Source organism: Schistocerca nitens, chromosome 7 (genome assembly GCF_023898315.1).
Source record: "Schistocerca nitens isolate TAMUIC-IGC-003100 chromosome 7, iqSchNite1.1, whole genome shotgun sequence".
Classification (NCBI taxonomy): domain Eukaryota; kingdom Metazoa; phylum Arthropoda; class Insecta; order Orthoptera; family Acrididae; genus Schistocerca; species Schistocerca nitens.
In genome coordinates, this window is record NC_064620.1 from 229,658,869 (window position 1) to 229,674,165 (window position 15,297).

Genomic DNA, 15,297 nt, shown 5'->3' on the forward strand with positions numbered 1-15,297 from the left:
AGTGAAATCCACTTGGCATCTGTAGTAAATTCTGTTTTTCTAATGTGTTTACTAAATCTTCCCATTATTATATTTGACTTTAATCCTTTGTTGCCTGACGGTACTTAAAAGTACCAGTAAGTTTTGACTCTCATTATTTTCTCGTGGTGCAGTTTCGTGATCTGAGAGCCTGTCGGTACGTAACAGTAACTCTGCTCTACTGTCTCATAGATGTTATTGTGCAATACATAGACCTCTCTGGCGGTCAGAGCTTGAAACTGTTTTTCGCGCGCTGCTGTGGAAACAGAAGATTGTATGTGCTTGTTTCCATGGTGTTGCCTGAATTTGTGTGCAATTTATTGGAACTTCCGTTGAGTTTTCCATTGTACGTACTTACCTTCTTTGTTTTTTTATAATAGTTTGAAGCATTACATCACAAGTGAATGAGATAAAGTGGAAAATATAAGGCGGACTTATTAGTACAGTCAGGTTGTGCGAACACTTTATTGTAGCAACAGTGCGTTACCTCTCACTAGTTGTTCTGTCCACTTTTTCTCACACAGAAATCCGTAAATACATTTGCCTGTGGAACAATTAGAACAAACAGGAAAGGTTGGCCAGGGAATTTACCTAAAGAAAAATGTCTAAAGCGTGGGGAATCAAATCACAGAGAGTCATCTTTAGACCTAACAGTATTTCAATGGAGGGAAAATAAAGTAGTGTATTTTGCGTCAAACTTCCATGGCACTGAACAGAGCGTAGTGACAAGAAAACAGAAAGATGGAACTAGTATGACTATACCATGACCAGTTATTGTATGTGGGTGGTGTGGATCATGTAGAGAGATTACGTTCAACTTATGGTCTTGACAGGCGATCAAAGAAATGGTGGCACCGTCTCTTCTGGGGAGCAATAGAAATTGCTTTTGTCAACGCTTACGTCATTTTCAGTGATCTACATGGGGCATTGCCACTGCTGGAATTCAGGAGTGCTGTGGCACTAGGGCTAATGAAAGAACAGCAAGTGCCAAATCTCAAAAAGAGAAACTCTGGTAAAGATGAAATAACTCCCCCAAAGAGAAGGAAGGATAACTTTTCTGTTCCGAAGGATGTCCGTCTTGGCAACCGAAGAAACCATTTGTAGTGTTCAGTTGTAAAAGAGGACGATGCGAAATGTGTGCGAAAAATAAAATTCAGTCGAGACCACATTCACAATGTAGTACGTGTAAAGTGTATTTGTGCTGCAATGAGAAAAAGACCTGTTTCCGACAATTTCATGAGGTATCACTAAATATGTGATATATATATCCTGTCAAAAATGTATAGCTAAGTAACTATGTATTGTGAAGTTGCTCTAGAATAAATTTATGCAAAATTTAAAGAAAAAATTGAGAAATACCATACTTCTGTTAATTAATTTTCTGCTGCGATCACTGGTTGAACTTGGGACTTACATTTACTGTAGTTGTTACAGACTTCAATTAAAATACTGGTTTGATACAACTGTCTGTTTTTATCCCCCATATGTGCCTCCATTACCAAACTAACTTTTTCTTCATGTCTCAGGATGTGTCCTATCACCCTAGCCCACAAAACTTCACATTTTTATCTCCTCTTTTAGTCAGGTAGTGTTGTAAAGGTCTTTGTGATTTTGTTTATAATTTATTTATTTATTTATTTTTACCTCGAATTTAGGGAATCCATAATTGTTGTTACCCTTTTTTTCCCTTCCTTTCCATTGACCTTTATCCAGCCAACTTCTGGTCAGGACTGGTACGGCTCTCCTCCAATTTTGCAGAGCACCTACCATACCCTTATATAGTCTATTACTATGATGGATTTGCCACTCCCAGAGACATTTTAAAGCTACTGCCATCTGCTCCTACCACCCACCCCAGTGGGAAGGAATCTGTGTTTCCCTTGTCTGCATCTAGTGTAATTGCCCAGTCATATGTGACATCAATTTACAAAGCTTTTGCGCATCATGTATCTGAGACAGGACATGGGAACTCTCTGGAATTTACCTAGGTGGATGTGAAAACCACCTAAAAAGAACATTCACAATGTGGACTTGTTCCAGAGAGGCACCTCCCCATGTCCTGGAAGTGGACAATTGGACATGCTCAGCTATGCTGGGGTGTCCATAACAGTCATTGTCAGTTTTGTTAAATAACTGTTCCAATTGCATAAAGAAGTACAGATTTATACAAGATGTTCCCACCCTAGGCTGTTATCAAATTCTCAGCCGCAACAGGAATCAATAGTGGCCAAGGGCTGTAACTGGTCATATAAGCAAATACATTTTTATCCAACAGGAGCTGTCATTTAATAAAAGAGAATAAAGGTTTTTCCTTTTCAGTTAAATTCTGTATTTTCAATTAGTTATTTAATCTTCATTTGTATGAAACACCACACTTCAAAACTTTCTAGTATATATTAAAACACCATGGATTAAGTGTACATATAACTTGTAACTTTATGGTTCCATCTGCATTGTAGCCAAGGTTTTAGGAGACCCTCGACTTAAGGCTTGTTACTGTCAGCACTTCAAGAATATTGTGAGTGGTATACTTGCAACAAATAAAATAATTCTTTAACATTAAATCACACTCAACACAAATATTTATTTTAATTTAGCAGCTTACATTGAGTATGGTTCAGTTGTAAAGATTTTAATTTATATGTTGGTAAAATATTTATGAAGCCTGATGTTATACACTTTGAGAGAACAACTACAATTATAGCTAGATATTATAGGACATGGGACCCCAACATGAAACTCAGTTAATATATGCTTTTCTAACTATTGTAATATGATCAGTGTAAACTGAACTGATAAAGGTAATTCCTAAGACTACATGTTTAAAATGACTTAATACAAAAACCATTTAAGAAGTTGTGCAGTGCTTACTGATTTAGAGATTTCAATCTGTTTTCGAAGCAAAAAAGTTATTAGTAAAGTGTTCAACTTGTACATCTATATTACTGAACATTAATTAGTGTACCAGACAACTAATTTTAAAGTTTACTTTGTACACTGCATGAAACATGCTTGATACTTCCACAAGAACTAGTGACAAGTTTTGATATATTAGCAGACAACCGTACTTGTCACTGATATCATGTAGTATGTTCATTCTTACTGTGTACTGCAATACAATACTAATCCAGTATAATGTATACTGAATATATTGTACACAATGTATTGGCAAAGTCACAAGAAAATAATCTGATAATTTTTAAGGTGTTGTCCACATTGGTTTGTCATTTGTATAGGCACTGCCCCTGCTTGAATCCTCGTTTTTTGTGCACTCTTATAGGAAATCACATCCATCTGATGTTGCTGCTCATTTATGCATGCAGCTCTCTGTTTCAGGTTGGAATGCACAAATTTTTGCCACGTGCTGTGCTCGACAGCTTGAAGCCAAAGCAGCTGCGGAAAATGATCCAGCAGCATTTCAAGAAATTTGCATCTCTCTCTGAGGTGGAATGCATGTTTAAATTCTTGGAACTGCTCAGAGCACATTACCGATTCGACCAAGAACGCTTCCGCTGTTCTCTCGGAGTAAGTTGTTATATATTCTTTTCATGTTACTATTTCTAAAAGACAATTGATTTATGCAGTACCTGTATGTGAACAACTTTGAAATTGCATTCAGAACATTAAAATTACATGAATTTATTATCATGTATACATTATTTCATTTGTGATATTTCATGAGATATATGCATCATTTAAATTAGCAATCGAGCATTTCCATCCCAGTGGAACTGGTGATAGGACCGGAGCTGGGAATATCGTACATGTCGGGTCGAGCGACGACACCGACCAAGATTTCAGAGTTCAACAGAGTCCGTGGACTGCAGACACTTGTCTCAGACTGTGATGCTCACCCCAAGGCTGTTGTTAAGATGTGGCTGGCAGGCTCATCTGAAACGCTGTCGCTGACGTGTGCGTCCCTGAGGGAGGCGGAGAGCCTCGCTGACCTCGTGGACGGCTACTGCCGACTCGTCACCGGCTCTCAAGAGTCTCTGTGGGACCGAAAAGGTGAGTCGTGTACATTGACCTATGCTGTTGCTAGTTTTATTTCTTACAAAAAATTTCCTACAAAAAGTTAATTATCATCTGATCGGTAGGAATCATTACACATGTATGCTTTTCAGGAGATAACATTTTATTTATTGAAAATAATTTATGCTTTTTACTGCTTGTTGAGCTCTGTGGCTAGATTACTTTATTTTAAGAAATACAATGATCAGCCACTTCTTTATGTTTTTTTTTATGCCAATAAGTATTTGGGACTTTCACTCATCTTGAATTGGTAGAACACATATTTGAAACATCAGTAAATACGTTCTTGAAGCATCGACACCAATTTGGATGCTGCAGCTGGCATTCTACTTGCTTGTTGTCATTCTGAATTTTGCATTTATGGGTGTGGCACAACCCTTTTCCACTTATATCTTGCACAAAAACAGCACAGTATCTTCCATGTTGCCCGATACTGTGCTGTTTTTGTGCAAGATACAAGTGGAAAACTGTTTGTGTCACATCTGTAAAAGTGAAAACTGGAATAAAAACAAGCAGACTAGAAAGCAAGCTGCATTATCCAAATTTCTGTTTGGTTAATGATGTAATTAATAAAATCTTCTCAGTTTTCAAGTAGTGTCAATTGCAATAAAATTCTCAAGCTTTTGATGGCTAGCTCTGCCATTGTCGTCGGGAGTAAAACTATTGACTGCCGGGCTGGCACTATTTCCCACTTATATGTCTGTGATTAAGGTCGCTGGCACCAATTGGAGAGGGCTGAAACAATGCGTGCACAGAAGGTGAGCTGGGCAGCTCATAGCAGGTCCGGCCCATCGCAGTACCAAATGATGCCAGGTGGTGCGAGAATCTGGTGCCTTGTTTGAAACTGCTGCTCCCACCTCCCTACAAGCATTGAGCATCCATCATTGCTTCCTTTTGACATCCAAAGCCTGCTCCCATCCCCTACTCAGTGTGTAGCCCATGTCAAAATTGTTGCTGTTCATTCTAATCTCAGCTGCCTTTTTTATAATGTAGTCCCAGTATGTTGAGGCATTGCCCTACTCAGTGTGTAGCCCATGTCAAAATTGTTGCTGTTCATTCTAATCTCAGCCGCCTCTTTTATATTGTAGTCCCAGTATGTTGAGGCATGAGCCAAGACTCTTGTGTTCTCAAACTGTATTTTGTGTCTGTTTTTAAGGCACTGCTCAGCTGTGGCTGACTTGTCGAGTTTCCTTTGATTAAAATGTCTCTTGTGCTCAGTATAACGCTCTGCAACTATGGGAATTGTCTGGCCTATTTAGATGCTGCCACACTCGCGAGGGATACCGTACACTCCGGGCACATGAAGAGCTATGTCGTCTTTAACAGGGTGCAACTTATCTCCTATCTTAGGGGCAGGCCGGAACACTGGTCTCAATCAATGTCTCTGCAGCACACATCCTATCTTGCTGCTCGTTGCCCCATAGTATGGCAGGAATGCCACCAGCTAGGCTTCTTCTGCCAATTCACAAGGCATCCTCCTTCAGTGACACCTGAAAGTGTTCGCAGTCTCTCTTTTTGCTGTAGCCATTCTCTGTGAACGCATGCCTCCAGTGCTGCAGTCAGGCTGTTGGTGATCATCATCAGAAATAGCTTTGACTCTGTGTTTATTAACATGTTCAGGACTGCTTTCTTGTGTACAGGGTGGTGAAAACTACCGGCTTTCAAATAGCGATCGGTATGCGTCGGTTTCGTGTACACTAAATGACTAAGCCTCCTGCTTCCTACTCAATTAAAACATAAGAATGGTAGCTTTCCACCCTTCTCCATCTTGATGGTAAATTGTATGTTGGGACGGACACCGTTCATGTGATCCAGGAACTTCTGCAATGTATGTTCACCATGAGGCCATATCAGGAACGTGTCATCGATGTACCTAAGGATGCAAGATGGATGACACAGCAATGGGCTCACCACTTTCTCCTGCAGCCGTGAATTTCTATATGGACCACTTTGAGGAGCAGGTTCTGAACTCTGTGGTGTTGCGTCTGTCTAGCTTCCTTAGGTACATCGATGACACCTCCCTGTTATGGTCTCATGGTGAAAATATACTGCAATAGTTCATGGATCACATGAACGGTGTCCATCCCAACATTAAATGGAGAGGGATGGAAAGCTACAGTTCTTAGATGTTTTAGTTGAGCGGAAGGCAGGAGTCCAGCTTTATCATTCAGTGTACAGGAAACCAACGCACACCAGTCGATATTTGAAAGCCAGTAGTTTACACCACCTTGTACACAAAGTAGTTGAGACACATTAATACACAAAGCCAAAGTTATTTCTGATAACAACCTGCTACAGTCTGAATTGCAGCACATGTTCAGGGAGAATGGCTACAGCAAAAGAGACATTGCAAATGCTAAGATGGACTTCTTGTGAACTGGTGGAAGAAGCCAAGTCGGTGACTTTTCTGCCATACTGTGGAGGAACGAGCAGCAAGTTAGGATGTGTGCTCCAGAGACACAGATTGAGACCAGTGTTCTGGTCCACCCCTTAGATTTGATATATTTTACGCTCTGTTAAAGACGACATAGCTCTTTGTGTGCCCGGTGTGTATGGTGTCCCTTGTGAGTGTGGCAGCATTTATATAGGCCAGACAATTTGCAAAGTTGCAGTGCCTTGTACTGAGCACAAGAGACGTATTAAGCAAAAGGAGCCTGACAAGTTGGCCGTAACTGAACATTGCCTTGAAAATGGACACAAAATACAGTTTGAGAGCACAAGAGTCTTGGCTCATGTTTCAACATACTGGTACTACATTGTAAAAGAGGCAGCTGAGATTAGAATGAACAGCAACAATTTCAGCGGAGACTATGGATACACACTGAGTAGGGTGTGGGGGCAGGCTTTGGATTTCAAAAGGAAGCAGGATGGGTGCTTAAAGCTTTTAGGGAGGCGGGAGCAGCAGTTTCAAATGCAGCACTGACCCGTCGCTCCACCTGACATCACCTACTCCTGTGGCGGGCCAGAGCTGCGAGGAGCTGCCCACCTTGCCTTTCACACGCGTCATTTTGGCCCCCTCTGATTGATGCCAGTGACTTTAATCATAAGTATATAAGTGGGAAATAGTGCCAGCTCTGGCAGTCAGTAGTTTTACACTCAACAATGGTGGCAGAGCTAGCCATTGAAAGCTGGAGAGTTTTATTGAAATTGATGTGGCTCGGAAATTTTATTCGGACAAGCCGTCGCTTAAGACTCACAGGACACAATGATGTATTTACTGAAGATTCAAATATGTATTACACCATTTGCAAAAAAGAGGAAAGCATGAAATGTGTATTGGTGTAAATAAAAATACATAAAGTGGTTAGCTGCTGTATTTCATAAATAACTTTATTTGCTCTCACAAACTAGTCACATCATTACAACAAAAACTAAATGGGCTATGCACTGCTTTCTGATGCTTTATTCTAAGTGGCTTGAAATATTTTGCTATTTGTTGGTAAGCTGAACTTTTCACAAAAACAGTCATGAGTAAATCATTATTCAGATGATTGTGGCAGTTGGTAGATGATCTGACTTTTGGTATCTTATCTGCAACAATAACATAGGAGGGATCAATTTTTTGGGATAATGGTCTTCTCCATGCTTGGCTATTTAACATAAGGAAAAACAGAAAGAGAAGTAGGTGATACATCATAATTCTTATCTAGTGCCTGTGTTGGTGACTATCCCTGGACAGATTTGGAAATGACTGTAATACATCTAAATACCATTGAGGACACTTTTCATACCCCAGGGGACTAAATGCTTATTATTTAGAGTGAAGTACTGTAGTCATTCCTAAATGAATGCCTACTAACAAATAGCAAAAAAATGTTGAATATTAACAAGTTCAGCTCCTTTGATGGTGGATCTGGCAATTATTATTTTTCTAGTATTTCTAAAGGTGGCAGGGATAAAATACAGGGAGCGAAAGGCTATTTACAATTTGTACAGAAACCAGACAGCAGTTACAAGAGTCAAGGGGCATGAAAGGGAAGGAGTGGTGGGGAAGGGCTGTAGCCTCTCCCCGATGTTATTCAATCTGTATATTGAGCAAGCAGTAAAGGAAACAAAAGAAAAATTCGGAGTAGGTATTAAAATCCATGGAGAAGAAATAAAAACTTTGGGGTTTGCCGATGACATTGTAATTCTGTCAGAGACAGCAAAGGACTTGGAAGAGCAGTTGAACGGAATGGAGAGTGTCTTGAAAGGAGGATATGAGATGAGCATCAACAAAAGCAAAACGAGGATAATGGAATGTAGTCGAATTAAGTCGGGTGGTGCTGAGGGAATTAGATTAGGAAATGAGACACTTAAAGTAGTAAAGGAGTTTTGCTATTTGGGCAGCAAAATAACTGATGATGTTCGAAGTAGAGAGGATATAAAATGTAGACTGGCAATGGCAAGGAAAGTGTTTCTGAAGAGGAGGAATTTGTTAACATCGAGTACAGATTTAAGTGTCAGGAAGTCGTTTCTGAAAGTATTTGTATGGAGTGTAGCCATGTATGGAAGTGAAACATGGATGATAAATAGTTTGGATAAGGAGAGAATAGAAGCTTTCGAAATGTGGTGCTACAGAAGAATGCTGAAGATTAGATGGGTAGATCATGTAACTAATGAGGAGGTACTGAATAGAATAGGGGAGAAGAGGAGTTTGTGGCACAACTTGACTAGAAGAAGGGACTGGTTGGTAGGGCATGTTCTGAGGCATCAAGGGATCACAAATTTAGCATTGGAGGGCAGTGTGGAGGGTAAAAATCGTAGAGGGTGACCAAGAGATGAATACCATAAGCAGATTCAGAGGGATGTAGGTTGCAGTAAGTACTGGGAGATGAAGAAACTTGCACAGGATAGAGTAGCATGGAGAGCTGCAGCAAACCGGTCTCAGGACTGAAGACCACAACAACAACAACAACAACAGTATTTTGCTTAGTAGAATGTTACAATCACTCCTATTGTGAAAGTTGGTAGTAGTGAAAATCATCACAGTGAAATACATAAATTATTTGTGTGGCTATATCAGCTGAAAGACCTGAGTCGAAACAAGGCACCGGGAGTAGACAACATTCCATTAGAACTACTGATGGCCTTGGGAGAGCCAGTCATGACAAAACTCTACCATGTGGTGAGCAAGATGTATGAGACAGGCGAAATACCCACAGACTTCAAGAAGAATATAATAATACCAATCCCAAAGAAAGCAGGTGTTGACAGATGTGAAAATTACTGAACTATCAGTTTAATAAGTCACAGCTGCAAAATACTAATGCGAATTCTTTACAGACGACTGGAAAAACTGGTAGAAGCGGACCTCAGGGAAGATCAGTTTGGATTCCGTAGAAATGTTGGAACACGTGAGGCAATACTAACCTTACGACTTATCTTAGAAGAAAGATTAAGAAAAGGCAAACCTACGTTTCTAGCATTTGTAGACTTAGAGAAAGCTTTTGACAACGTTAACTGGAATACTCTCTTTCAAATTCTGAAGGTGGCAGGGGTAAAATACAGGGAGCGAAAGGCTATTTACAATTTGTACAGAAACCAGGTGGCAGTTATGAGTCGAGGGGCATGAAAGGGAAGCAGTGGTTGGGAAGGGAGTGAGACAGGGTTGTAGCCTCTCCCCGATGTTGTTCAATCTGTATATTGAGCAAGCAGTAAAGGAAACAAAAGAAAAATTTGGAGTAGGTATTAAAATCCATGGAGAAGAAATAAAAACTTTGAGGTTTGCCGATGACATTGTAATTCTGTCAGAGACAGCAAAGGACTTGGAAGAGCAGTTGAACGGAATGGAGAGTGTCTTGAAAGGAGGATATGAGATGAACATCAACAAAAGCAAAACGAGGATAATGGAATGTAGTCGAATTAAGTCGGGTGATGCTGAAGGTATTAGATTAGGAAATGAGACACTTAAAGTAGTAAAGGAGTTTTGCTATTTGGGCAGCAAAATAACTGATGATGTTCGAAGTAGAGAGGATATAAAATGTAGACTGGCAATGGCAAGGAAAGTGTTTCTGAAGAGGAGGAATTTGTTAACATCGAGTATAGATTTAAGTGTCAGGAAGTCGTTTCTGAAAGTATTTGTATGGAGTGTAGCCATGTATGGTATTGAAACATGGACGATAACCAGTTTGGACAAGAAGAGAATAGAAGCTTTTGAAATGTGGTGCTACAGAAGAATGCTGAAGATAAGGTGGGTAGATCACGTAACTAATGAGGAGGTATTGAATAGGATTGGGGAGAAGAGAAGTTTGTGGCACAACTTGACTAGAAGAAGGGATCAGTTGGTAGGACATGTTTTGAGGCATCAAGGGATCACAAATTTAGCATTGGAGGGCAGCGTGGAGGGTAAAAATCGTAGAGGGAGACCAAGAGATGAATACACTAAACAGATTCAGAAGGATGTAGATTGCAGTAGGTACTGAAAGATGAAGAAGCTTGCACAGGATAGACTAGCATGGAGAGCTGCATCAAACCGGTCTCAGGACTGAAGACCACAACAACAACAACATCAGCTTAACTTTTTCAGTAGCAATTTGTCATTTGTGTCAAGTAGTACAGTCATAAACCTGTTCAATTGTTTGGTGTATAAGTGTAAATTTATAAGTTGTTTCACCCATGGAGATGATTTGTGGCCAAAGGCAGGTACCAAACTGAAGCAGATATAATTCACTATCATGTCAGAATAGTCTTTGAAAATAGTGTTATGGCTCTGAAGGAAGTTGGAAATATTGTGACTGGAGACAGTGTATTATTGGTGAAAAAAGTCCTTAATCAAGAAGTTACAGTCATATACTACCCATGGAAAAAGTCTGTTAACAACCTGAACCATTAAAAGCTTTCAGTTGTTATGTAAATATTTGTTTTCTTACTGATTCAAACTGAATGTAAGAAAATTAGAAGTAATGAAACAACCTCTATAGTTTACATAATACAATTTTTTTAAATTAATTACTTTGTTTTTCTAAAGCTGCTGACTTTGTCCATTTAACCTTTCTTCCATCTATTTCGTGGACATTTTTCTACTTCATTGCTATCATAACAGATAGATACCCGGTGATAGTTGCATTCTCTTTGCATGTTTCATTTTTAATAAGTCATTATTATAACTACAGCAACATACCACTGTTGCTTATTTAACCTGTCTGCTTCCTGTACAAATTTTGTGTATTGCTATTACTAGAATTAGCTAACACTCACAATCAAACTGAGCCGTAACTTTGATTAATGTGCTTTTATTACAGCCCCAGATATTTAAGATACAATATTATGCCACTTCAGGTTTTTGGGTTTTGAATCTTGAAAATAAGGTTAATCAATAACTCAGATATGTGATTTATAATAGGTGCATTGCTTAAGATTGCATTACATGGATGCAGTGATCAGTAAACAGAAAATGGTGACTAAAAAGTAGTATTTTTAGATTGTGACACTAGACTAAATGCTATCCTATATGGAGGCAACTGAGCACTGATTGCAATGAACAGCATCAGAATAAAACCTAAAATATCTATAGATAAAATGAAAGTGATGGCATTTCAAGGCATGCAATCAGTAAGATCAAAGCTGTCTCGAGTACTAAAATCGAGGAGAAAATTGAAATTTAAATATCTGGGAGGCAACGTCACATATGAATACAACTGTGGCATGGACCAAAAATTAAATATACAGTGAAACCTCTATATAACGTTTTTCAAGAGACCACAAATTCTGAACATTGTATAGAGGAAAACACTATAACGAGGAAGGCTTCCAAATAATAATTATCGGGCATTATTGAAGATCGGGATACCACTAATAAGCTTTGACAAATGGTGCCATAGATTACATTTTAAATTTTCACAACACTGTAATATGATATTAATTGCAAATGATTAGTTTTTTGTGATTAAAACAGTAGGTGGATGGGTGAAAGGAAATGGATCAGTTTGTACTGTAAAAAGTTATAGCAGATTCTTAAGATATGACATTATTGTCCAAAGCCGACCGGTGGTATTCCGTTCTTCAGTTGACCCAATTGTAGAATATGAACCAAATTTTGTTTATGATATACTGAACATACTACATAAAAACACAGTAAATGGTACAGATTAAAAAAGAATTAGTTACAAAAAATTACTGTAATAATTAAATTATGAAATGGAACGTAAATTTGCACAAACTCTAGGAACCTATGCAACCTGAAAATCACATACCTATGATTTTTAAAATATTCAAGCACGCATGTTTGTTTTCTATTTCTCCTAGACACTATGGCAATCTTTTCTTGCTCCAAATGAGCAAGTTGAACTACTGTTCTGTCCTCAAGTCTATGGGTCATCATATATCTCCTAAATGTTTCAAAGCCTTCAGCTGCCTTAGTATATGAGGGCACAGGGTCATCTTCCTTGTCACTGTCACTTTCACTATACTATTATTCTCCAAGCTTCTCTCTGCAGTCAGCTCCTCAATACTTTGTACTCCTGTGGTTGCCACGTTGTCATCCACAGCCACAAAGTCCTCAAAAGTGACAGAATCGCTGCCTATCAATTCCTAAAACTCTTGCAAATCACTTGCAACATCTTCCACAGGAGCTGCCATCTGATTCTGGCAGAATCCCACTTTTTTAAACAGTTTTTAATAGTTTCAGCACTGACTCCCCTCCATGAGTACATAATTAAATTCATTGCCTGTAAAATACTTTCACGTTTCTCAGAAATGATACATCTGGTGGATGTGCCGCACATCTGTCCACAAACAGCAGCACTTTTCTTGCAGCACTCCCCATTTTGGCATCAAATTCTCCGAGAAACTGAAATGGTGCCAAAAAGATTGTAAGCAGAATGTGCGTCACATATCACATGACCGGGTTCTGCCGCGGACAAATGAAACACTCTGAGTGCGGGCTTTCCGAGCCGGTGCCAACTGTGAATCCACAGAATAGAAAACGATGCGTCTAGATCCAGTTACTTAAACATTATAAAGAGGTAAATAATTGACCAGGGTTCCAAAAATATGAGTGTTACATGGAGGAAATTGTAATATAGAGGAAACGCAGTAAAGAGGAAAATTTAACATTGTTTATATGGGCTTTTAGTCGGGACCGAAAAAAACAGACATAACATAGAGGAAAACGTTATATGGAGGAATGTTATAAAGAGGTTTCACTGTATTTACTTTCATGTGTATGAGGGACATTCAGTAAGCAATGCAACACTTTTTTCCCCTGGAAGTATGTCAGTTTTATTCAGGATTACAACACAACATATTATTCCCCACTCTTTTGGCTGTAAAACCATATATTTCAACATAATCTGTGTTCAATGTGATGGCCACATTACTGGGAGGGCCTGTACGCCCACAGGGTATCACTCTACTGGTCAATGTCAGAGCCAGTGTTTTGCTGCATCAGTAACCTGCCCATCATCCATGTACAACTTCTTGCAGTTCTTTAGGGGCCAGGCAGATGGAAGTTGGAAGGTGCAATATCCAGGTTATAGGGTGGACTAGGAAGAACAGTCAGTTTTGTGAACTCCTCTCAGGTGTGGAGACTTCGTGAGCCCTTATGTTGTAATGGAGAAAGAGAAGTTCATTAGCAGTTTTGTGGTTTTGAACACACCGAAGTCATTCCTTCGATTTCCGGAGGGTTGTGGCCGGCTGGCATGTGGGAGAATGGCCCAGGTTTTTGAGACCTTGTAGCGAAATGACAGATTCTTTGCCTACTGGCTCACCATGCTTTTGTTGACTGCTGGGCTTCTGTAGACATTCTGCAAGCACTGTGAATACCTGTGATGCTCTAGCTTTCCGCCAAAAGGAACTCGATGACAGCTCTCTACTTGGAACACACCTCAGTTACAGACAAAATTTTGATTGCTATATATTACGACATTACTTATCACAACTTTATGCTACTGTAGGGGCTGAAGTGGGAATATTCCTTGATGTCCCACAACAAATTCCACATTTTTTCAACTGAAACTGGCCGAGAAAAATGTGTGGTACATTACTTATTGAAGCTCCTCATGGAATGATGTAAACACTGAGTTGACAGCATAAATCCAGGAAAGAAATGTAGCTGAAGTTTTACAAAATCGTAGCAGTGCCAACCCTTATTTATGGCACTGAAGCATGAATGAAAACAAGACACTAAGACAGTAGAATATAGGCTAAAGAAATGAGATTTCTAAGAATAGTGAGAGATCATAAAATATTTGAGGGCTTATGGGAAGATTTAGCAATATATAACTTAAAAGAAAATAAGGTGAAATGGAAGGAATTGTAGACAGTTTGGGTAGAGAAGATTCCTGGTAAAGGCTCTTAGTTATAAAAGCATTGGCAGAAGAAGAAGGAGAAGAAACTACTTTGAGGAAGCCATTTCTCTCTCTCTCTCCTGGTAAAGGCTCTTAGTTATAAAAGCATTTGCAGAAGAAGAAGGAGAAGAAACTACTTTGAGGAAGCCATTTCTCTCTCTCTCTCTCTCTTTCTAACTAGAGAAAGATTGAGAGCTCAAAACTAGTAACACATCTCTGTTGTTAAACAAACTTGCTTCCTTTTCCTCAGTTTTGTTTATTATTTCCTGTTTCCATTCTGGGATTTTCGTTATTGTAACAATTTTGTATTTAGTTATATTTACATTATTATTGTACTAAAGTTAAAATTTCCATTGCTTATTATTCAGCAAGCAGACATATTTTAAATATTTATTGTTAAGTTTCAGTTGCAAAAAATACAATAACTGCAAAAATAATTATTGTCATGTTTGATTCAGAATGAAACTTTGTTTACTATTTTTGTACAAGCTGCCGTGTGGAAACGCTTTCCCTGCCCTTGTGCTGTCAAAGGTTGGTATTCACATTAATCTGTCTGTCTCCATTAAAGAGAAGCATGTATTTCATTCTATGTCAGTTTCATTATGTGCCTGCTATTTTCAAAGGCATTTCCTCCCTTTCTGCTTGTAGTGATGGTTAATTCACTAATATTATGTGCCAATAATGGCAGATTTGTTACATAGTTGGTGCTGACAGGTCTTTGATGTCTTCTAAGTATACTGTCTGCTTGATGATTTCACAAATTGTGTACTTTCACAGATGCTCACCCTCCCAAGTACCCTGACAGTGGAGGTGGAGACAAAGTGCCACCAAGAGGAACCATGCTTTCTGAAGACTATGCAGAAATTGTGGATGAGGAAGGGGACTATTCTACACCTGCCAGTAAGTATTTCTCATCCCAGTAAGCTGTTGTTTCTGTCAGACTTACTTGACACCTTTAAAATTGCATGTAACTAGTACT

The 15,297-nt window shown here is 39.1% G+C and overlaps 1 protein-coding gene across 7 annotated transcripts in view; it reads left to right on the forward strand.

The window, feature by feature from the left end:
* The window catches only part of LOC126194700 (focal adhesion kinase 1), a 775,803-nt gene that overhangs the window by 634,319 nt on the left and 126,187 nt on the right, over positions 1–15,297 (forward strand). For 6 of the 7 annotated variants that reach the window (XM_049932927.1, XM_049932928.1, XM_049932925.1 and 3 more), the window contains 4 exons: positions 3,355–3,543; positions 3,723–4,026; positions 14,808–14,849; positions 15,096–15,218. In XM_049932927.1, the coding sequence (XP_049788884.1) occupies positions 3,355–3,543; positions 3,723–4,026; positions 14,808–14,849; positions 15,096–15,218 (658 nt within the window). The remainder of the gene's footprint in view (positions 1–3,354; positions 3,544–3,722; positions 4,027–14,807; positions 14,850–15,095; positions 15,219–15,297) is intronic. The other variant, XM_049932926.1, reaches the window with a different exon arrangement.